At 38.5% G+C, this 25452-nt stretch overlaps 1 protein-coding gene across 1 annotated transcript in view; it reads right to left on the bottom strand.

Annotated features, from left to right (window-relative positions):
- The window catches only part of LOC140671824 (spondin-1), a 213173-nt gene that overhangs the window by 182489 nt on the left and 5232 nt on the right, over nucleotides 1-25452 (bottom strand). The window contains exon 2 of the mRNA XM_072903463.1: nucleotides 23714-23952. Coding sequence (XP_072759564.1) covers nucleotides 23714-23951 — 238 coding nt within the window. The 5' untranslated portion in view covers nucleotide 23952. The remainder of the gene's footprint in view (nucleotides 1-23713; nucleotides 23953-25452) is intronic.

Below are 25452 nucleotides of genomic sequence, written 5' to 3'. Positions count from 1 at the left end.
CGCTTATTATATATAAACGAGGCACTCTCTTCGAACAGCGCACTCGACCCAATGTACGCAGGTACTGTAAGTTCGATTCGAGGACAGTAATACTGATCGATATCGTTTCATCAAGAGAGGCGGGAGTTAAGAATAAGCGCGAGACTGCGAGCGAAAACGAAATTACGAAATTGTTCGAGCAATACCATTATTTTATTTTTATAGTAACTGCATAATTCAAGCAGTTTGTCATAAATATGTAGTTAGCGGGAAATTGGCTTGACACGGAAAACAGATAATACCATCTATAGTAAAGACCACATCTGTGATATCATATATATAATGAATCAATATAAGTGAACTTTCTTTATTCGATTAAATATATGATAGTATTTTGATCACAATGTAAAAAAGATTTTTTGTACTTATAATTGTCAAAGATATATCTTTTCTCTGAATAATCGTTGAGTATATTTCTTAATTATTCACATTTAAAAAATATTTTAAACATTTGTAAATAAATGTGCTAAAAATAAAATAGATTTTTAACTTGCATTAAATGTTTTAATATCATAGCTGAAAATACGAGGTTTTTATCATTAATAATATAGCTACCTGTGTAGAATTATTCCAGCGAAATAGTCGCGGTTCAGCGACAAGCCCGAAACGTATACATACATATTACGTGAATCGCAAATGCACGAATTATACAACCGCGAATTATACAATTGCGACTGTTGGTGACGTAATATAACATAACATTCGTAGAATAAAGCCGTTTAGTCTGCCGGCTCAGCTGTTTGGGTCGAGAACAGCCAGGGCTTGATACGGAAGACTTGGCAGCGATATAACTCTTGGGGGGTAATTTTCCGGATGTAACTATCCAATAAGGAAGATTGAATTGTTGCACGGCGTAAACGACGCGGAATTACCTTCAATGCGGTTCAAACGAGTCTTACTGGCAGGAAATTCGACGCAGAAAACCGACTATTTTCCACTCGGAAATAGTTTAGATATACCTACCTACCGATCGGATGTCGCACCCGCTATTGGATATGCTCGACAGAATTAGTTGCTCCTTTCTATACAATATATTCGCCGAAGCAATATATATCGTATTTGTACTTACGACACAAATGCCAACGAAGTTTGGCGGGCGCAAAATTAATTTCGGTGCACGGTCTTAATTAAACGCTAATGCTATTAGCGTGCTTTTGCAATATGAATCGCGGCCGAAACCGCGCAAGGCGATGTTCATCGGGGGCTGAGGTTACGAGGGAGATACGCGCGCCAACTCCAACGTCTACATCTCAGAGTATGAAGAGCGAAGATGCGCGTATATACACGAGATTAATAGGCAGGCGATACGCACGTAGTCTCTCTCTCTCTCTTTCTACTGTCTACGCGTGTCTACGTCGTACATAGATACGGTTATGGCGCGTGCGGTTCGAAATTGGTTACATGCATCAACGGATGCAACACCACCGTCTTCCGTTCTCTTGCTTCTTCTTGTTCTCCCCCTTCGAGGGGTAGCTGTTGTTGTCGCGTCTTTGTTCTCTCTCTTCCGGTATCGATTAAGCATTATCTCTTAATCATACCGTCGGCGGGAAAAGTCGCCTCTCTTTCTCTATCTCTTTAGCGTTAACAGAACTAAATTTCAATTCATTAATCTTGCAATTTCCGAAAGAACAAAAAGAATTCAAACTAGAGTGCGATTCATGATAAAACGACGATTAAGCGAGATACGATTTTGATTTTGCATCGTCGATTTTCGTTCGATACTTTGTCTTCGTTTGGTTTTCCTGAGAACGAATACGAGGTTTAGCTTTTGGCAAATAAATTCAGAAAAGCAAATCCTTCGAACATAGGATTTCTCTTCGCTTCAGCCATCCCCGGAATTCGCAGCATTTTCCCCGTAAGGTGAATCTGCAGCGTTTCCTTAATTATTGAAAATCAGAGTCTCGTTGAATTCGAGAAAGAGGTTTTCTTGAAAGATTGAAGAATTCTTCTAATCGGAAATTCAGAGATCCGAGATTCTGGAATGTGAAGCCATCTCGCCAATCTCGGCGAATCAAGTACTCGAACATCCGATAATCTATTCGCTTTGAAATCAAATATTATACAAAGATATATATTTTGTAAGATTCAAAGATTAAATTGCCGAAAAATCAAATCAAACAGCTGGTAGTCGGGATAAAAAATTGAATAATAATTATTACGTTATAAAAATGAATCGAACTTTTTTGCGCGCGTAAAGATTTAATAATACATGCCAAGATTTTATATATTTCGTCGCATTTTATATATTTCGGCGCAATTGTACGCAATTATACGCAGGATTATTTTGACCAATAGGTCTCGCTGTAACTCTTAGGCAAGGCGTCCGACGTCGGCCGTTACAAATTATGCAGCTGCAACGGCGGCAAAACTGCAGAGACGGCAGCATACGGCAGACGGGATAGCGTGTCCCGGATACGGCGAGTTCGCAAGTACGTCGTAACAACGCGAATAACGTGTCGTTATACAGCAGCAGGAAACGGAGGTTGGCGCAGCAGGGGTTGCTGTACCGAGCGAGACCATTTGTTTATAATTCCTTCGGGGACTGAGAGCTTCTGCGGCGGTCGGTCCATCCCGCATCGCGTCTCGCTCTTTCCTCTCTCTCTCTCTCTCTCACTTGCTCTTGTGATGTGAGACGAGTCGAATTTAAATTTCCCGGATTCTGTGCTCGTTTATTCCGCCACCGGGTCTAACGACTTTCTTAACGACCCTCCGTGGAGTCGCCTCCCCGGCGCCTCCTGCCACCTTCTCCCCGTATGTAACTCCGTACGTCTCTTTACCACATGTTGTCGGGACAATTTGATGAAGACGACGTCGCGAAACGTCCACTACGTATGTTAATCAGTCGACTTGTAATCAAAATAATTTTGAATTAATCCGCGATTAGAGACGGATTCGCATAAGCGTCTTGGGCAATGAATTTATATTGTATAATGTGAAAAGTATGCTTTAAGATAAACCATAAGAAAAATGTTAAAATTAACAAATTCTACAAATTTACTTACTATAATCAATATAATATATATATATATATAATTATAATTTATAATCGTTTTATAAATTATGTGTATTTATGCAATGATAATTTATTGATGCATCTAATCTAGAGCAATGGAATAGAAATCGCATTAGCACAATAAAAAATTTATCTGGATCGTATAAAATTGATCTTCCATTAACTGATCTACTAAAAGATTAGTTTTCCATTTATGAAATTATTTAGGAATAATCAGCGAGCACGAAGCATAATCAGCAAATTAATAGATTCAAAGAAAATACCTGTTATAATTAGAATCAATAGACAAAGTTATATATAATAAATAAGCATGTAATGTAGCTAAAATTATCTAAACATATCGAGATCAATAGTCATTTCAGAAATATAATTTTTATCCCAAAAAAATTGTCATTCACCATACGTTTCGTAAAAAAAAAAAAAAAATTGTTCTCTTTTTCATCGTATTCTCTTACCCTATTGATATAAAATATATGTAGATATATTCTTTTTTTGTTATTTCGTGGAGAGAAGAGATGGAAGGGAGAAGTCGGATTATTTTCCGCGTCTTGTTCACCGCTCTTTTTCGCTGATCGTCGTCGGCGAAGAAAGGGTTGAAAATTTATTCGGGAAATTCAAGGAATTCGCTTGCAACGAATCGTCCAGAAACCACCGGATCGTGCTCCCCCCGAGATTTCAAAACGATGTTTTACCCGGGTGTCCAACATACCCGGGATTCCCATTCTTCGTAGGAGAGAACAATAATTTCATTCCACGCTCGGCATTCATTCCGCATAATTTTCTGCGCGCGCACGTACGATCGGAGAATTGAAGTTCCGGCCCGGTGTGTATAGCTTGTATTACAATCGTGACCGGGTTCGGGGAGTCTTGCACGACGACGACGACGACGACGACGACGACGACGACGACGACGACGACAACGCGGGCGAACGACGACGCTAGACATTCCCGTCTCGCACACGAGGAGGGACTAGAAAATCCGTATATAGCACCGTCGTTTTACAAATTTACGCGCAACCCCCGTCGAAGAGGAAACGGAATCCTCCCTCCTGCCCTCCCGCTCTCATCCCTCTTTCCTCCGTTCCCTTGTTCGCGAAACTTCGTGCCTGCCCCGCGGTCGTGCAGTTTGCATTCTCGGCGTGACTAGCACAGTAAAATTTCATCTCATAATGGCCGCCCAACCTCTCTCTCTCTCTCTCTTTCTCTGTTGCCCTTATTACCATCTTCTCGGTGGTCTCCACGGTGCGAAAAGTCGTTTCCGTTTTATTACGCAAGTTCTCTCATAAACAGGAAGCGGATCCGCGCCGTTTTTGACTGGGTATTTATTATGTTTTTACCGTCGCGCGCGCGCGATAATGCCGCTCGTGGGAGCGAATTCTCTTTGTTCCCGTTGTGACTTTCGCGAAATAAGAATGCGGAAACATGGTAAAGTTTCGTCGTGCTAGCGAACGATTACTATGATATATATTCTTACAAATGTACAATTCTAATTATATATTTTTTTTTTTTCTTGAAAATAATATTGTAATACCTGACTGCATTTAATTATAAATAAGCTTTTAATTAAAAATAAATAAATAAATGTATAACTTGATATAAAAAAATGAATATCATTGATGTTTATTAGATCTAAATAAGATTCGTTGAACATGATAATAATAATCCCACGAGCAAGATAAGTATTGTTAGTCAATCAAGTTTCTTAAGCGTATGCTTAAGCTGACTGCACCTCGTCCCGCTTATAGCTATAAGAGAGAAGCCTTTAATTAGCGAAAGGAGCTGTCAAAGACTGCCGGTAAAATGGAACGAGATCTCGCCGCATTTCTCAGTCTACATAATTGGACGAATCTCATCTCCTCGAGTATCGCGTTTCCAGAACGAATCTCATGGAACGGAGGCACAAGAAATAAACATTTTTCAGAGAGGCAATTGGTATCTTTGAGGATCGCTGGTGCATTAATTACCATCTCGCGACGATAGAGTCGCGCATCTCGTTCGTATTATCTACGCCTCTACGAGTTCGACGAAGACGACGATGACGTCGAGTGACGTGTAAGCCGATTTGCAAGCATAAATTATAGACAAGCAAGTATGCACTTTGATTCGCGAAGATGAAAGCTGGTCGCGTACAGGTATACAAGTTGTATTAGCCTTTAGTTAGTCTTACCAACATGTCGTGACAAACTAAGCATGTTAATAATTAAACGTAAATTTATTAACGATAAAAGTAAATTTGTTTTGATGCCTTCAAAACTTTTAGAGAGCTTGATTATTATTTTAACGTGTATTAAATATGCGTGATCTAAGCATTACGTTGAATAACGTTTCCATCTTCAGTTAAAGTAAATGAAATTCCATTTTTACATAATTGCATTAATAAAAAATAAATGAATAATTGACTTTAGTTTTTTGCTATCGTATGGATGATAATTGTATTATCAAAAGTTGCAAAAAAGCGAGAAGATATTTGTACCGATTTTATTGTTCGAGTCAGTGGGTGCAGAATATCAGCTTTTCTCGCGAATACAATGGAGAGAGCAACAATGGCGAGGTGTCATATCAGGGATTGTCAGAAATCCCGTGAAAATCTTGATAAGAAATGGATTATATATGTTATGCGTTTTACGAAATCAATGTTGTTAGTAATATCTTGCAATTTTAAAATAATCAAGTCTCCGCGTTAACATTTTTCAAAGCAATATATTTTGTGTTGTTGATCAAAATTAATTAAATTTCCAGTCACAATTAATTTTACGTATTAAATTAACCTAGGGATGAATTCCGTTGGGATTGAATAAAACATTGAATTTTCCCACAAAAGATGAATAACATTATTAACGTCTCTCGAGTTTTATTTTATTAAAAATTTTACTCTGTAATCTTTTTATTTTTTCAGATACACATTAATACTCTCTTTCATGTTTCATCCATATTATACTCATATTATACGTATTTATTTGCATGGCGTGCGTTATTACAAGCATAATTTAAAATTTTTTCTCTCCGCAAAAAGATTGAAGACGAGATACTTTTCCATAAAATGAAACTAAAGAACTTAAGAACATCATTACCTATATCATTTGCTCGCAACAGTACCTGAAATCCCTCTTCATATTCATATACTTTCTATACAAACTATCGATTCTCTTGCGATTTTCTTTTCTCTCGCGATTTAATTTGGTTAAAAAGTGATCGATATTCGCGGTTATACATTATTGTTGCCGCTACATTGATACCTTTGCCGGTCATTATACGATTCTTTTCTCTGTGCGCATGTGGGTTCTTTTTTTGCGGCTAAACAATTTGTTCTTTTAGCTCAAAAGCCGCGGATGAATTCATCGTAATGAAGAACGTGCAGCAGTCTAAGAGCCGACACTGCGCGCAATGCTTTTCGCTATTCACGCGTCAAATTCACGTACGTCTAGAAAATTTTTTCTAATTATCTCCACGTATTCACATAACGTGGAAGAGAGAGGTTTTCGTTTCTTTCATACCAATGCGGACATTCGTGTAATTCCTCCGTCTGTAAGCGCGCAAAGCACATACTAATTTAGCATCCACATGGAAAAGCACGCGATGATACACATCGTGCATAAAAAAGAACGTGAAAAAGATAGTTGCATAAATTTTCATTCGTTATTAACTTGTTTTATGCGAAATAAATAACAATTAAATATTTTTTCAGTAAATTTATAATTTTGAATTTTCTACTATATGTATATCTCCTGGGTTTTTTGCATTAAAATATTGAAATTGTTTAATCGATATATGATCGAAATGACGGCAAAATAAAAAGTGACAAAGTTTCTTGATTTTCGAAACGCATATCAAGATAAACATCATAAAAAAAAGAAGATACTGTATTATTAAACTGTAATTCAAACATGACACCGTTGTTCAACTCTCACCTTCAGTTCAATCACGTACGGCATTTCTTCAACCGCGTTGGAATTTAAAACAAACACGTGGCGACTGTTTGCTCACGACACGTGCTCGATTCCCGCGAAATGCCGTTGTTCCTAAACGCGCTCGTTCCCAGTCGGGGCACGATTTTTCGAGGCGTGTTACCACCGTCGAAAACGCACCCCCTCTTCGAGAATAGGTTAATGCCGAGGGACGGAAGGCACGCAAATTTCGTGGATGAATTCGCCGTAATAGAGCATCGGCTTGTTCATCGCATATCTCGCAGGCTGCGAGGGTGGAGACCGGGGAAGGGTGACGGAGCTAGTGGTTCTCTCGCACGTAACGCGGAAGAGAGAATGATAGAGAGCGACCGTTCTCTATAGAGAGTGCGTCTGGGGATCTGTCGGTACATAAATACAGAGCACAGCGCGACGTCATCAACAATTCATCGCTATTATTAGCGGCGTCCTAACGGCATTCTCTCTCTCTCTCTCTCTCTCTCTCTCTCTCTCTCTCTCTGCAACCAAGGTTCCCAAGGGTGGGTGCAAACGAGGGAAGGAATGAAGGGCGTGCACGAAGCAGTAGGAATATACGGGCGAACAGGGGTCGCAGTCGCTCCCGAAGTGGCGGTCGGCGAGAGAAACAGCTTCTGGAACACGCGAGACTACACGAACGCGCCGACGTCTAATCTGCATGACTAACTATACAGTTTACCCCTTGTGACTATCCAAGTTGCTCGCCGCCGCCACTTCGGGAGTCACGGAAATTTGCCGCGTGCCGAAAACAGATCGCGTTATTAACTGGTCACGGATAACTTGCGAGCATAATAAATTCACACTCGGTTTTACGACCGATCAACGATTTTATCGTAAATCGTAATCTGTTAAATGAAATATTACTTGATACATTTAAAGTTATTATCACTCGCGCGACACTCTTTCTTTATAAATTTTTAAAAGAACCATTAGTACCTACAAACGGTTGTGAGATAAGACGACGTTGGAGTCATTTTGGGAAAACTTTTACCGGACTTTTGCAACTTTTTTAGTAAAGAAAAAGAATTAGATTTCTATTAAATGACATATTTTTGCTTCAATAAATTTGCGTCCTTACAATTTTACTGATATAATATTACTTTTAAAATTCCAAAAATGCTTCAGTTGAGTGTGAAACAAATAATTATTATCGGTATTTATTTCTCTTATATGTATGTAAATATTTAAACATAATTCACAGTGTGCATTGATAATTCGTAATCTAATGAAAAATATTACCGTTCGTAAAATAAATTGGTTCTTGTTAATAAATACCTAAATTAATCATATAAATTAATCGGTTATACAAAACAATTGCTTCGAGATAGATATATGTGTTATTAATGTACTGAGTGTGTTAAAATATATTATCGCATTATTGTGTTAAAACATGTTACAGCAATGGTAAAAATAATTTCAAATTCACCAATAACAAATCAATAAGTTATTGAAACGTTCATCGTTGCCCTTTTATATTAATGTTTAATTGTATTACCAAATAATTTAAAGAATTTAAACGACAAACAAATAATCACAAATCTGATGGCATTTATCAAATCTTCTCTCTCGGTTAAAAGATATTAATTGCATTAGCAAGCAATTTTAATTTTAATTTTAAGCATTTAAATTTTGAAAAAAAAATCAAGTTTGATATTTATTAAATCTTCAATCTCGATTAAAATATAGCACTCATATTGATCTTATTTTTATTTTATATTTCATATCACACAATGCGTTGAATTTAACTCGAAATACAAGAAATGAGAATTCTTATTATTTGTTCACATTGAAATTTTTCTCGAGTCTCGCTTTTAAAAGACGTGATTAAAATAACATCGCAACGACTAATGGCGACGAAGAAACTACATTCACACCTTAATTTCCACATAGTTAACGATATTTCGTAAAAGGGAGCATGTACCGGCATTAAGCGAAACATGTCGAGCGTAATCACATAAAAAGGAATGGATCGCAATTTTTCCTTTCCTACGTGACCCCCTAACGTCGTCGCCGACTTGAGTACGTCGAATTCTCACGTTTCAAGACGGTATTAAAATTAATGACGCGATCCAAAATTCTCCTTATATTCTCTTTTCTTCTCGGCGTAATGAACGTTAACCTGGCGCGTACATTTGTAAAACACAAAAACATCCAGCGTCCCTGTGATTAATTGATATCTGTCATTCCATTAATTAAAATAGCATTATGCAATGCAAGGCTACAACATTTATCGAATTTTCAAGAGCTGAATATAATTTTAAATCCTTTTTTAATTTATAACACGTGCATCATTTCTAATTTTAATGTTGTTATATGTTAATCAAGATACGTTTGTTTACGGAATGAGACCGCAACTGTGTGATATTCGAGTATCGATTATCCTTCATTCCTTATACGAGACATAACATCTTTCTCACATATATAGAAAAAAAAAACACAAAGAGAAGGTGAGACTGTGACATGTGTTCGTTAAGGAAAAGTCCTGACTGTCGGTAGCGTTAACGAGTTTTGTCTAGGTGAAACGTAACAATAGGTTGCTTTAAAAGTTCCGCGTAGATAGGACGAACGACAAAATTATAGCTGGAGTTAACTCTCTCTCTCTCTCTCGGAAAAGTTTATACGAGTTAACTTGTCCGCTGAAGTCTTCACGCCTCGAACGCGGGCGATGCGCTTTATAACCGGAGGCCGCCGTGATCTCGCTGCCTCCTTTAATCACCGACAATGAATAAAGTATGCATTTCTAACTCCGTTAGTTGCTCCAGTAATTTACGTGCGCCGGGTGAGGATTAATTAGTATCAGAAGCCGTAATAAGCCCTGTCGCTGTCTTCGAAACTTCCGTTCGACGGCGATTTATCGCGAACCGACAAGAGAATTTATAGATAAAAAGAATCACAAACACGAATGGAAAGTTTCTTGCGCGACATATATTCGCACTATAGAAATATAAACGGAAAAATATTTCGCATCCAGCACACACACATACACACTAGAAGCTCAATTCTCATGCAAATGCGAGATGCCCTCTCTTTCTCTTTTTCTCTCCCCACTGCCTATCTACGGCAATCTTTGTTTTATTCCGTATATTTCAAGGGACTGAAAAAAATATATATATATTTCTCTGGGGAAGACTGTCTGCTGCTACAACAAGAATCGCGCATTAAACTTTTGTCGAGACCTCGACTCCTAAATTTCCTATCTTTGGCCATAAACCTTAATGTCGAAATCGATATTCATTTCGAACCATCTTGCCAGCGGTGCTTAAAAGTATCGTCGACGCGTTTCGAATAAAAAGTCAAGACCTTTCACGACATCCATCTACAGAAACGGAATATGGGGCAAACTTACAGGGGAACACCGCCGTCGCCGACCCAAACTCATCAATTCAAATAAAACTTTGTGAATACGTAGTATGACTCGCGAGACACGAATAATGATATGCCTCATTCGTGCCCAACGGTCCTTTAAAGCTTTGGTATCTAACTTTGAAGTCAAACTAAACGCGATGCCATTTTTCGTACTTTTAAAATATGTATAATGTCTAAAATATGATATCTATATCAAGTTTGTAAAAGACGTATTGTGAATAAATCGTGACCAAAAGTAGAAAATTATGCGCACAATTAATAACAAAATATGCGTGTGTTATTTATTATTATTATACATTTTATAAAAATATATTATAAGTAAATTGAATAAACAATTTTTAAAAGATATTTATTTTTTCTTTATATTAAAAAGATAGAAATATTTTCTGAAATTTTTTTATCAATTCTAATTTTATTTAAATAAATAAAATCGGCTATTTGTTATATTATAAAAATACGCGTAATATAACACTAAAAAGTATACCTCGTACGCTACTGTGTGATGAAACTGCGCGTGACCTGGATGTTTCGAGAGCCTGACAGACTGTCAACGCGTTTGCGATTCTTTCTGAATTTTCTTTCGCAGAAGCTACACACGTGATGAACGTACACGGACATTAACTCACCGTCATGCTAGGAATTTCTCCGATCGATTTTCTCGAGGAAATTCGGTGTTACGCAGAGCTACGAGAACGGAAACCTATTCCGGGCACGTCTCAAACGAGAGAAGATCCACCGACGGTCTCGGTGCCGGCAAGGGAGTTCTCCTTTTCCGTTCCAAGAGGATACTCGGTGCTGCAAACTCCTTGCTTCGGTACGACCCGCGAAAATCGCGCTGCTTTATAACGCCACATTTAACCGGCAATTTTCTCGTTCGCTAATACAATACGCGATACTGGCTAGTATTCACGAATCCCGTTTTCCGGGAGATAATAAGACGCGATCGAAAAAAAAAAAAAAAATATATCGATAAAACTTTTAATTGCTTTCTTCAGACGCAAAAAGTTCGAGGAAAAGATACGCGCCTTTATTAGTCACCCGTGACATTTGTAAAAAGTTGCTAATCTTGTATCTAAAAGACGCATCCACCTAAATAAAAACTAATGTCGTCTTTTAAAAATCTTACAAGTTTGCTTTTACATCATCTCCAACATAAATATATACTTCTATTCATTTAATTACGCACGATTATAATTAACTTTATTACACGCCGCAGTTGTACGCGCAGCTATACGGCATACGATGGCAGCCATCTTGCCGCGTTATAAATACTTAATTAATTAATCCCGGTAACTCTCGTAGTTTATTGACGGCGGCTTCTCCGTCCTTCTCCTTTTTCATTCCCGAGCTTGGTTATCTCGGTTACTCACGCGGAAGGCTTAATTAGAGCGGGAGACCCTTTATACAGTTACAGCGGAGAGCAACGTCGTTAGATCTTTGTTGGACCTTTGGCGACGAAAAGGAAAAGGGACCGATATTGCTCGAGGAAACTGGCAGCGAAGTTCACGGAGCGTGCTCGTCCCAAGCAGGATGTTACAGGCGACGTGAGTTCTGTCAACTCTCAGAAACGCGGTAAGTTCCGAGTTTTCGTATACCACGTTTCTTCCTTTCCATCAAGTTGCTTCTCGCCCTCTTTTTCCCGGCTTTTCTTATTATTCCGATCGGTCGCGAGACACGACCAGATTCGAGAAACAAACGAGGGATGACTCCGGGGAGAGCTTTCCCTCGCGGGAAAGCGAGAGTGTATATTTACAAGTTTTAAAAGAAATATTAAGTGGAGACTCCCCCATGACACGATGGTGATGGCCGCAAGATAATGTAAGTTGAGTTATCGGTGCACTTTACATAATTTATCCTCCGTAATACTGTCCTCTCTGCGAAGTAAAGGAAGAGCGAGAGAGAGAGAGAGAGAGAGAGAGAGAGAGAGAGAGAGAGAGAGAGAGAGAGAAATTCTCTCATAGTAAGCTGATCGATCGAAAATCTGAGCATTATTACATATGTTTATTCACTATTTTTCTCGAGTATAAACAATGTGCAAGCTATCGAACAAAGTGCTGTTAAAATACGAGATGTTCTTCGAATATCTTCAAAATCTCGGCGTCTCACTCGAGTCCTAGAATCGAGAAACTCTTACATGTCTGTGCGTATAAAATTAATAATCGTATTAAAATTAATAATCGTGCCAAAAAGTAAAACGCGACTGAGTTTCATTCGCTTAAAGCTATAATATAAATGTATAAATGCAAATACACATCTTTTCTCGTTTTGTTATTATTGATACGAAAATAACTCGAGATATTCTTAATTTCAATATTTTCAACACCCGCGAAAATATCTGATTCAATGTCTGTTGGAAATGTAAAAACGCGACTTAATATTTCGAATTCCGATAGATATCCAAGATGAAGCGTCAAGAAAAAGCGGAGCGGAGCGTACCCTTGCGAGACGTGACGAGAGATTGAAAATCTTTAGGAATCATCCCCACGAGAGCTTCGAGGGGGTCGATTTTGCGCCAAGTAAAAGACGGCTTCTCTCATCCCGCTCTCGACAATCTGACGATCTGCTGTTTGCATCGCGAGTAGAGACGAGTCGCTTTTGATCGCGCGACACCAAACAAGGATGTACACTACTAGGTAGCGGTATCTCCTTCGCCGTTCAAGTCTTCATTCCATTCGGGATTCTGCAACGCAACCGCGTGCTTTCATCTCCCGTCGGAAAAAGTAGCGAGAGCCGTCTGAGACGGGCGTTGCAAAATCCGCCGCGCGTGTACGGGGATATAAAATGGCAATATCGCGTCGTGTAGCAACAACATATCGCCGATAAACGCAGCATACTAAATGCAACGTATAACACGATTAATCAAACGACAAGTATGCTCGTAAAAAAAAAAAAAAAAAAAAAAAAAAAAAATGCGTTGTACATAATCTGTTTGTACATTAACGCCACAATTATCTCTTGCGCGTGATAAAAAGTTCAAGACGTTGTAAAAACGAATCCGCAGTGAAATCGCGCGTCAAAATAAAGCTATAAAATATAGATACTCGAGGATAATTCTCGTGAGAAATGCAATATTGTGTACACAAAAATTTATTTTTATTTCTATAATAACAATTATAGTACAAAAAAAAAAAAGATAAAATAATTCTCCAGAATGTTGAAAACAAACGGTCGGGGAAACGTTATCTTACACAAAATTGATCGTTTTATCTACCTGCAAAGATAAACGAAATAATAGATATCAAATAGTAAAATTTTCTTCTTTTTTTGAACTTCTCTTTTACCGTTCGTTTTGGAGGCAATCAATGACCGACGTTCAAAACTCGCCGAGTTTGCATTTGTGAGATAAAGGAAAATTTACATTTGCACTCGATTGTGTGAATGTGCGTGAACGGAATTTCGTGTGATCGCCGTCCTTATCCAACGTGTTATCTGAACTATACACATCAAATGATATACAAAGTCTCTTACAAACTCTTACTGTTCAACTGTAGATGGCAAACTATTAGACAAAAAAATGTGACTGTTTTAAAATCTTTCTTACAAAGTTAATTTAAAAAAATGCTCCAAAAAGTCTTCGCATATCAATATTTCAAAATTGTTATTATCGTGTAAAATTTAGTCAGAAGGATTATTCGAATTCATCATCGTCGTTGACAAGCACAGCTGAAATGAGTCACGAGTGCAAAACGATCCTGCAAAGTGAGTCAGTAGTTCAACGGTATTATCTATCTATAGCGAAGGTTTACGTTTCGCATCCTAAATATTCGCCCATAAATTATCCCGGATCCCGAAACAAAATTATGCACTATGAATCATTCATAAATAAATTTAAGTTTAACATTAGATCCATAAATCTCGTGTAACTAATGAAATTGTTAAATTTTATATTCAAGATAACAATCATATGCTCTAGCAAATATTTACAATATACTTGAGACTTAATACTAATCAACGATAAATTCCATGTGGAAATTTTATAAAGTCATTTTTGCAATTATAGAAAGCGAAGCAACAATTATCGTATGTAGAACCTGCATAGAAATCTTTCTGTGAAAGTATCTCTATAAAAGTATATGAACAATTAATTCTCCGATAAACCAAACGATGTGGGAATCTTCAGCTATCAAATACCATCAGTATGCCTTTCAAATAACGCACTAACACGTACGCCAAATAACCAGAGCAATTTCTGAAATGAAATTCTACCTACGTAGTACTAAATCGTAATTAATATCGTGTTTCCGCCAAACTAGCTCGTTAATCAAATTTTATTCCGCACAAGGGCGCATTATTATGACGATCGCATAACCGGAAACGTGGCTCATTACGCAAATGGTAGTCGCAGTGGTAAACGCGTATGTGCGTGTATAATTCCTACGCGTGTATGCGAAATCGCTGTTGATAGCGCAAGTACGAACGAGATAGCCTCCAAAGGGTTAATCCCCTTTCGTAAAGGCTCGACGAGGGAAATAATTTATTAACAAAACGTTATGTATTCATTACATGCTTTTATCAGCGACAGAGATTTGTCGCAAAGCATAACGAAGTTCATCTAAAAAATCAGCTTTCGCAGACCTGAAATATGACTGTAATATTTGCAATTTAAAATTGAAGCGGTCCTACAAAAATGTGATCCTAAAAAAAAAAAAAAAAAATCTTTCTCAAATGTAAAACGTCAGCAACAATTTTACAACTTTATTAAAATAAATTAATAATTTTAATAATTAATATTAATTGATTAAATATTTTAATATTGAATAATATCTCTAAATGACATTTAATTCCATTGGCTTTTTGTTCTTCGTAAAATAATTTATTTGACAATCATTATCCTATAAAGATCGTGTAAATAAATAGATTGACTCGTATTAACGATCACGCTTTAATTTCACTTTATTTTTTACGTAAATAGTCGTTTTTTGAAATCAACGGAATCACGAAGAACGAGATTCTTGATTCATTCTAGAATCGAAGAGCGAGAAAATGCGGGTGATTTGCTCCCCGTGCCAATCGCCGGGTAGCAAGAGCTTCGTGAAGAAGGGTGGCACCATTTGAATAATTTCACAGGAAATTACCACTTGACACTGGTTGCTCCTAGATACTGAAAGGATAAGGATCTTCCGACTCTATTTGTCGTGTGCGGCTCTATTATACGACGGGGAATATTAAAATTCAAAGGGAGGATTCCTCTTCTGCTCCGATAAAAACGCGATATCGTAACGAAGGAAATACGATACAAACGCCGGGGACACGAAAACGAGAGAGGGAGAAAAAAAAGCGACGCAATGTAACGAGAGAAGAACGCGAAAAGAAGTTCGAGTAACGAGTAAGGTAATTACAGCCGCGCGTGCAAAATCGCATACGTAAAATCCCGCACTTTGTAATCCAATCGGAAACAGCGAGTTCGCAAATTCGCGCAAATGTTCATGAACGGGTAGATCGCCGAGCCATGCTTTCGTCTCGATGTTTTTGCAAATCATGCAAATGCATGGGCACCGCACTGCGACAAAGGAAGAGTGGGTTTTCTTCTTATTTTTGTCCGCTATTCGAAGCTCGGACATTGATTCGTGCGTAACGTAATCCGAAGCATGGTAACAAATGAGTGAGCCGAGTGACTAAAACGGAAGGCGAACATAAAAACGAGTAAAGATAGAAAAATATACATAAAAGAGATAGAGATAGAGAGAGAGAGAGAGAAAAAGAGAAACACAGACGAAGGAAGAAGGAAGAATATGACAATGGGTAGAGTCGAGACTGGTGAGCTCGAGGGCTGGCGTTTATTAAATCAACAAAAGCCCCTCGAGGGATGGGTTTCAGATGCGAGTACTACATCTGCTACAGAAAGCTTTTCGTCGTACTTGTTCTCTCTCTTCAAATCTCTACCTCGCTCTTTCTCTATCTCTCTTTCTATCCCTCCCTCTTCCCATCTTCTGTCGGTCGCTCGTTTCTCTAACCAGGCTCCTCCTTCGTTACACTTTGCGGTTTGTTCTGACTGGCGATTACGACACTGATAAGGGGAAAGATTCGCTTCTGAGAGAAAAACCTCTCGAGTTAGTCAAAACCAGAAGTACCTTGGTGCTACTAATGAATTACTTCAGATTTAAGACGCCTCCCTATCCTGGTTTTGCTCTCGCCTTTTCATCCACTAAACTCTTATCATTAATACCGGCATCCGTTTTATGCGTTATGACCAGGATTCGAATTTTCATCGCTTTTTTACGGCATGTAAAACATGATTTATTTAATTCATATTCACATACTGCAATTTTAAAATGCAATTTTATATTTTATAAAGCAATGCAGACTGCAAAAAAAATTTTGTGAAACAAAAAATGCTCGCAAAATTAGTAGAAAAATGACACACGCAACTTCATATTTTAATAATGCGTTAGGAAATAATGCAAAAAAAAGGGCTGACGACGGAAAAGAACATGTTACAGCGCAAAGCGTCCCTCAAACATTATTCGTCTAATAAGATTGATCTCGAGAACAAGAGCGCTCGTTCTAATTACCTGAAAACGCGTTAATAATGTACACGCGGAAAACTAATTAAACATCACTTACGCGCGCACGTGTGGCTCGCGTGTCCCCGGATATATTTCTCTCCCCGTTTCTATTTTTGTCGCAGGTAGATATATATATATATATATATATGCGACGTCGTGATATAAATATTTTTTCGCAGTAACCACGAGAACGATTCTCTTCGATCGGCGTCGCTCGGTCGCCGCGACAGTAAAATAACGCGGAGGACATTGTGCATCGCCGGAGACGTCATTATTAATGTGCCGCCCATTTCCTGTCGTCGCAAATTATTATCCGCATTATCACCGCATCGTCGTCCTCGTCGTCGGGAACGTGTTTACATCGTGTGACATCGGGACAAATCGATACTCCCGCGCATTATTCCCTGAGAGAGCATCGCGAGTAAACAGATCCGAGATCTTTCTTTTTGCCTCGTTCACTTCCACCGAGCGCTTTAATGGTAAATATAAATTTTAAAAATTTAATTTCTTCGACGCACGCGCAAAAATCTCTACGTATCTCGTCGAGAATTGCCATCACGGAAATTAGAACGGATTCAATCTCCACTGCAGTGAACTGCGTAATGGTACCGTGACACGTCTCGAATCGTGTTATCGCAAGTTGGGCGAAAATCTCGGGTCTCGCTCAATTAGCATTACGACTTGAGCAGGCAGTAATTATAAATCCGCTCCTTCTCTCTCTTTATATAACGTTCAAGCAGCAAGATGCTCCACAAAGATGAACTGGCTCGGCTTTTTAGATTCGCCTGAATCTGCGCGTCCAAGTAGGTTAGTCAATTACTACGAGGAATAAAATAGAAACGGTTTCACGTTAGATGAATAGAAAGGCGATGAATATTATTATTTAAGTTTACTAAAATTCTTTTAGTTCCTTTTTTTCATGTAATTTGTGCCAAAGTTCAGGGTCCACTTAATCGCGCGTTATCATGTATAAAAAATATGCCTTCTTATAATGTAACTTTAGAATTTTGTGCAATTTTCTCTCTAAGAGGCGAGCGTAAAACAGTTTTATACATTGTTATTGAACTAATCATGTAGTATTACAGATGGCAATCTTGTTGGACTACTTTATATCAGTATAGAATATAAAATTCTTCGAAACAATATACTAACTGTTTTGACACTGCGAGATAGTCTAGCAAACATTTGAAAACGTGTACTTGTACTTCATTAATGAGTAACCAAAAATGCACTCGTGCGCTGAAAGAGCGTGAATAAGAAAAGAAGACTGACACGAGTGTCCTATACGCTCGAGATCAAACAAACAGGAAGTAGGCCACGGGTTGGACAGACTAAAAATTGCCTCACTCTCTCTTTCTGCTCGTCACACCAGCCCAAAACACGTGGAAAGCTTTTCCGGTATCCTCAAAGTATCGAATGACGACGAAAGGAAAGTGAATCGTACCGTGATAGGACCTGAGGAGGATACGTACGTTGCGTTTTAACGATTCCGTCAGAAAGTTGTATAACATCGTTGCTTTTGGCTCGAGTTGTATGCTTTGAGAGGTCGTTGAATTTAACGCGGAATTAACTGCCGTGTTATATAATCTTTTCACGAAGGCGAAGGAGAGCCCGGTGATCCGTCGCAGTCATGACCGACGCGAAGATCCCTCGCGAAGATTCCAATCTTAACAAATCCGCTGACAATGGCGCCTTTTCTCTCCTCCTCTTTTCCCCTACCTGCTCTTCTGCTTTTCACCGTCAATATGGGTGCAGCCGGTGTATACGGGAAAAGAGAAACGGGAGCAAAAGGAGAGAAGAGCTCGGCTTTCTCGGTCCGGGCTAAAAATACACCTCCTCTTCGCCCGCGCTTCTCCCCTCGTATTCTCACCCTCTTCACTATGCTATTTCTCTCTTTCTCTTTCATCGTTACTTCCTTCTCGCTTTTTCTGGATCTCTACACCGCACGCTACCTCGCTCTCGTAGTCCAGTCGATCTCCCTCTATCTCTCACTCGTACCAAAGCTGTCGCTCTAACTATAAATAAATAAATAAAAAAAAAAAAAATGAGAGCACCGCGCGCACGCGATGCGGGTATCTCGAGTGTAGAATAATTAGAAACGGCCCTTGACTCATTCGCAGAAGAGAGAACTCGCGTAAATGTTTTCCACAATTTTCTATTAACAAATTAGGATTTGGAAATTAGGTGTGTCATCTGTTTTAACTTTAATAATAAGAACGTATTTCTTTAAAAAACCGGCAAATTTTAATTATTCCAATTACATATTTTAGCATCTTATATGAAATTTTAGTCTGTCTTTTCAATTCCAATTCTTACAGATTAAATGTGCATAATTTTCAAGCTTTCTTTAGACATTTCACACGTTTTTTACTTGGCTCGGCTTGCAAGTCGAGGATTTGTTAAAGCGAGAATAAAACCTAGCGAAAAAAAAAAAAATGTTTTAAAGACAGACAGATACGAACGTGTATATTATATTTTAAAAGTTTTCGAAAAGTTTTCGCGAAATTAGCGTACTTGCCCGAACGCGCGCGTAAGTTTCATGTAGGAGGCATCATTCGCGGCAACTTTATCCCGTTCCCCTTCTGATCTCGCTTCGCGTTGTACGCATGGCCCCGTTTCAGAGTCTGCTTTACCTCCTCCGGCGAAGTTCCAAGACGTTCTGTCGACGGTGTCTAAACGTGAGAGGAAACTCTCTCTCTCTCTCTCTCTCTCACACTGAGAAATGTACGGTGTATTGTGTACATCGAGCATAAAATTATATTGAACATCCTTCTGCGCTCGATAATCGCGTCCACGTGATCAAATCTTGCCGAAATGTCATTCACTGTTTTCGTTGACAGTCGATAGAATAATTTTAATCTCAATATATTTATAAAATAATAATAAATTTTCATTATTATATTAATATTTTAGTAATCAGTTTTGTAATAGTAATAAAAAAATATATATATATAATAAATACATATATATTTATATATGCTTTTCTCTCTCTTTCTTCGTCTCTCTTAAAGATAGAAATATAATATTGCAGTATTTTAGAATGATTACAAATGAAAGCGATTATTTATCAGGATAGTGATCATTAGTGAATCTATCCTCACGCACGTTGACATCGCAAGCTGGCGCTCACCAGAGATATTTTTGAGCCGCCCTATACGCGCTGGATGATGATTCACGCTAGGGGAAAGAGAACACTCGAACATCCAAAGAGATTACATCGAGAGAGACTCGAGGATAAATTGTGAGTACACGCGTGAATATGTTGTGCATTTAAATTCGAGAAATGCGTTCGCAAAAAGTACACACGATACCTTAAACGACATTTATTCCGTCACATAAAGTCTACGAACTGTCAGTGACGGCGGAAAAAGCGTTCTTTCTTGTCCCTGTTATGGAGTCTATTAGCATAACGGGAATAGGCAAACTTTCGCATACGTCGGAGTGCTTTTTGACTTGCCGATAACTTTGGGACGCGATCCCTCTTTTTCCTCGAATAGTACGAACTTTCAAAGTGTATCATCGTCGAGTAAGAGCGCGGCAAGCATATGGAAAACATATTGTAATAATCTTATCGCGCGTATATGATAAAAATCTTAATATTAAACGACGCTTTTTATCAAAGAAATAATTTTAGAGTCTATTCAAATTTTGTTAAAAAATTTCCTGATTTTCCAAGTACTTCAAAAATCCAAGTAATTTTTCTTGCTATTCTTCTTTTTTGATATTTTAGCAAAGTACAAAAGATCAAACGTCATTAAACATATTTTTGAGTGTAAAATTAAATTCGCGATACTCAAAGCATTCCACGCAGATTACGTTTTATGTGTCTGTCAGAAAATATTTTCTATTTCTGCTCATCACATAAAAGACGTTACAAGATTTTCCTTGTTATTCGATATAATTCGTTCTACCTCTGAAGAAGATATTTGTTCGCCATTAGCGTAGTGTCTACCATGCATTAGTAACGCTATTATTATCGTGTTTGCTTTGCAGATACGCGCACGCAGTAACAGCGCGTCCCTTTGTTTCTAGTGGATACCTACGTGCAAGTTGCGAGGAACTCGTAACCGAGTAAAATGCGCATTTATTCCGACCTGGTTCAGTTATGGCAATTTCAATGTATTTATATTTAATTCTCGCTTTAATTAAAGGATACTTTTCTTTAAATGTGCCATTTCTCGTGAAGATAAGACACGTTATTTCTATACGAAATGTATGTCAATGTTATTAATTATAAAGTCCATTTATAAAGAAAGAACGCCTTTTATTGTATGAATTTTATTTATAATTATTAATAAAATTAATAATTATATTATTACCTTATTTTCAGAAATAAATAAATTTTCAATTATAATTTTGTCAACGATGTAACATGTAATATCAATTAAAAACCTTCCATATTTACATATATCTAAGAGATTTTATCTTTATACGTAAAAAACGTGGAAAAATATAATGATATGTCTAGATCTTTATATCGAGTATCTTGATTCGATTGCAATGCATAAAAAAGCGATATCGAATAATAATTGTGTGTACCTTCATTAAACTTTAGAGTTCAAGTACAGTGACAAAGAAGATAAATTGAAGAGTGGACGAAAGGAAATAACTGGAGGTCGAGAGGAAGAACACCAGCGCAAAGAGGAAAAAAAAGAAAAATTCGAATTAAATCGACCATATCCGGAGCCATGAAAGGAAAACAACGACATTGCGCGGGCAACAGTTTTACGATTCGGACGCACGGCTGAAGAAACGACGGAAACGACGGAGAGTTGTATATACGACGAGAGAACGAAGAGATGCGAATTCCATTCCATTAGTCGGCCGTTAACGATCGAACGTGTTCACTCGACTGTGTGCACGCAGGATATATCCACAGAGAGGTCCTGCGGAATGCAGGATAGAAACCTACTACTACTACCCGCCCTCTGTCTCCGTATCACCCCCGTCATGCCTCGTTCTTCCCGCGATTTCTCCCCCCGAAACGGCGTAAAGGATTTTCGATTACGTTTTGTCGCTGCTTTTGTTCCGCTCTGTTCGGTTTCGAGCCCACTTCCACGTGCCCCTCCCTCCTTCGTAAATACACGAGAAAACTCAACCCTCTTCTCCACTTCCATTCTTTATCTAACCGTACTTGGATCCTCTTTCCGAACTAATCTACGCATTTTTTTCAATTTTTCACACGTCGCGCTTCTTTTTTTTTTTTTGTATTTATACGGAAATATTATTTTTTTATTTAAATAAATTATAAAAGTGTCTATATTTTTTCAAAAAATTCAACACTATTCATTAAACAAAGAAAACATAAAATTTTAAATTAAAAGAATAACTCTTTTATATGCATTATATGTATATGCGTCTCTCTCTCTCTCTCTCTCTAATTAAACTATATTATAAAAACAATATTCATTGTTAATTATTATCGAGTGTATGTTTTGCAAATCATTTATGTAGATATAAAGATACAATCATCATTACTTTTGAATCATATTCGACGAAATCATTTCGGGCAAAATATTTCGGAAAATAATTTCGAATCGCGAGCAGCCATTAAGAAAGCGGATCTAGAAATTGAATGTTGGCGGCGCACAAGCGGCTTTCTAATTCGTATTTGAGGTTTCTCGCGGAACATTCGGCCGTACATTCGGCAAAACGGCCGGATCAGGTCCAACGGAATTTATTCGACTTTGCTACATGAGGAAGGGGCTGGTGCCGGGCGTTGTGGGAAGCGGAAGAAAAAGAGAATGATTGGAGAGACGAAGCAAGAACGAAGGGTCGTGGCCACAGACACCAAGCGAAAGCGCAAAACTATGGAGACTAACTGGTGGCAAAAGGGGTTGCGAGGGATTTATAGACCGACGAAGACTTACGACACCTGCTCACGCTTACGTACAGGATGCTCCGATTATAGGAGTGACTAAAATCAAAAATCTTTAATCAAGGTTGTAATTGACAACAATAAATTATAGTCAAAAGTTGTCATCTAATGTTCGCGTATTAAAGTCTCGGTATCAAAAGTTTCACATAACGATTATTCCGAAAAATTACACGCTGAAGAATCCCATCTACATAATAGAAAGATGGGTTTCTTGGGAAATATTTCATATGTACCTACATCTGTCATCATTTTAAAGACATATCCGTGTACGCATTTTAAATTCACATCAGACTACGAACATCACTGACGTATGTATAATGCGATAATTCCCAACTTCTCCAATTATCATTTCATGCCCGTCCGCCTTTGCGTCTTTCAGGTAGAAAGATCTGAGAAAGGAGGTCACGAAGAAAATAAACCCGTAGAAGGCTCGGGCTGACGTTGCCCGAAATCGTTCGGGAGAAATAAGTATTCGCCGTGATCGGAATTGCGCATCGATATCTGCGGGGATTTGATCGAATTAAAGTTTCGGCGGTGACGCGTGAGAAAGCGTCGTGGTCGAGAGAGTCGATAAGCCGGTAGACAGCTCTCGCGAGAGAGATCTCATTAATTAAAGCGACGCTGCTCTCTTGCGGATGATTGTGTTACTCGCGGATCGTGTAGATTCGAAATAATTAGAAAACTCTAGCGAATCTCAGCTCTTTCATTTCACAATCAGCGTTTTCGATAGAAATTCGAATCGTTCCAAGAACAATTTAATCTAATTTTGCATAACGTCGCGTTTGATTAAAAAATTTGACATCCTATGTATGTAAGGAGAGAAGTATTTTCAACGTGCATATTTTACATTTCAATCTTCATTCGAGATGAGCGTGAGATCCATATGCGTTGCATTCTTAGGATTAAAATTATTATGTCCTTTCATGCATAACGAATTAATCGAACTCATTTGAGAGGAACAATTAAAACTCACCGATCAGTTTCCCGAACTGCGCCGGGGGCTTCCACTCCGGATAATGTCGTGGAAAACGCGCCCTCGACCAATAAGTCCTCAGGGTAACCTTGTAAAGCGCCAGCTTACTGTCCTGTTTGTCCTGCTTCTCTTGCTGGTCCTGGGCGTACGATCCGCATTGTCCGTGGATGGAGAGGAATCGCGTGGCGAGCAGAAGCAGCAAGAGCACCGACCACCGGTGCCACGTGCCACGAGACATCCTGCGGTGACAGTCCACAAGTAGAGGAGGATAAAAAATAAAATCGCCGTCATGCCGAGCGCTATTAGCCCGGCCGTGGCGCACGGTATGCGACACGTGTTAACATCCGCCGTACCTATGCACGCACGTATGCACGCACGTGTTGCATACTTGGGTCGCTCATTCCGAAACGCGACCGCGCGATGGAATTCGACACGCGCGCGCGCGCGCGCGCGTCACACCCGACGTTTTCCGGACGTGTGAGTGTGTATGTGTGTGCTTGTGTGTGCGCGCGCCAACAAAATATTAAGAGGAACGCGAAACTTTTAAAGTGCTCCGTATAAGGAAACGTCAAGAGAAGATAAAGCTGCGAAACGACCTACTACTAGATGCAGCTACTTCGGATAGTAATTTCTACCGTTACTACTACATGATACCGTCGGGAAAATATAAAGCTTATCTGTTATCGGTGGACTAAAATAAAATGAAGTGGAACAACAATTCATCATGTCCTTGCGACCGTACAATCATCTGTTATAACTGTCGGTGAGAGAATTTCTCGTCTCTAGAACTATAAGCGAAAAGCCACTGTCTGCATCTTGCATAAACAAATTATCAGAGTGTCTGAATGTAAAAAATATCAACTATATAAATATCAAGTAAGTTTTAATTATTTTTAAATATTTTATTATATAACTTCTTTTCTTGATAAGGAATTTTTCGCGAAACTCTATCGTTTAATTAAATCGCAGTGTACATTTTATTTTCGTAGAGAAGAATTAACGTTTTTACTCCTTTCTCAAAATTCTCGTCGAAAGTAAAAATCAATTCTAAATTCATTGAATAATTCATCATTAAAGAAACAATTTTTTGAGAGTCTCTCGATTTCAATTACGATAATTAATAATGTAATATTTTACGAGAGACATGTATGACAATTCAGAATAATATTTCAAAAGAATGTGCATTGCTTAAAAATTGTGTTGTCAAGTAACTTTGCGATGGTAACCCCTAGTTTCAATGCGGTAAACAAAATTGATCCGAAGACATGTCGACGAAAGAGGGAAAACGACGTGCTTTTCCCTCGCGTAACTGCTGAATAATTCAGGGGCCGCAGAGAGCTCAATGGGGGGTCGATCTTTGGGAGTCTTGGGATTCTTTTACATGGACGCAATCAAAAGGATAACGCGATATTATCGCGCAGACGAATAAAATGCCGCGTAAAAGGCGATGTTCGGTGGGTCCGTGCCATTACATCCCTCTACTTTCCTCTCACACCTCTCTGTCCGTTGGGCGAAAGAACGTGCCGATTTTTTCCCTAAGTGAATCCATTATTCGAGGGAGAAAAAAAGAGGACAAAGAGAACGTTTCCCAATTATCATCTCACCCACAGAAACGGTCGGGAAAAAATGTCCGCCATAAATGGAGGCACGTATAGACACGCTACTCCCTCCTCTCGCATATACATATATATGTATATATACTTTACGAGCCGCATAAATTTTTAAAACCCGTGTAAATC

This window comes from Anoplolepis gracilipes, chromosome 12, assembly GCF_047496725.1.
Source record: "Anoplolepis gracilipes chromosome 12, ASM4749672v1, whole genome shotgun sequence".
Classification (NCBI taxonomy): domain Eukaryota; kingdom Metazoa; phylum Arthropoda; class Insecta; order Hymenoptera; family Formicidae; genus Anoplolepis; species Anoplolepis gracilipes.
This window is presented reverse-complemented; position numbering and strand designations above follow the sequence as displayed.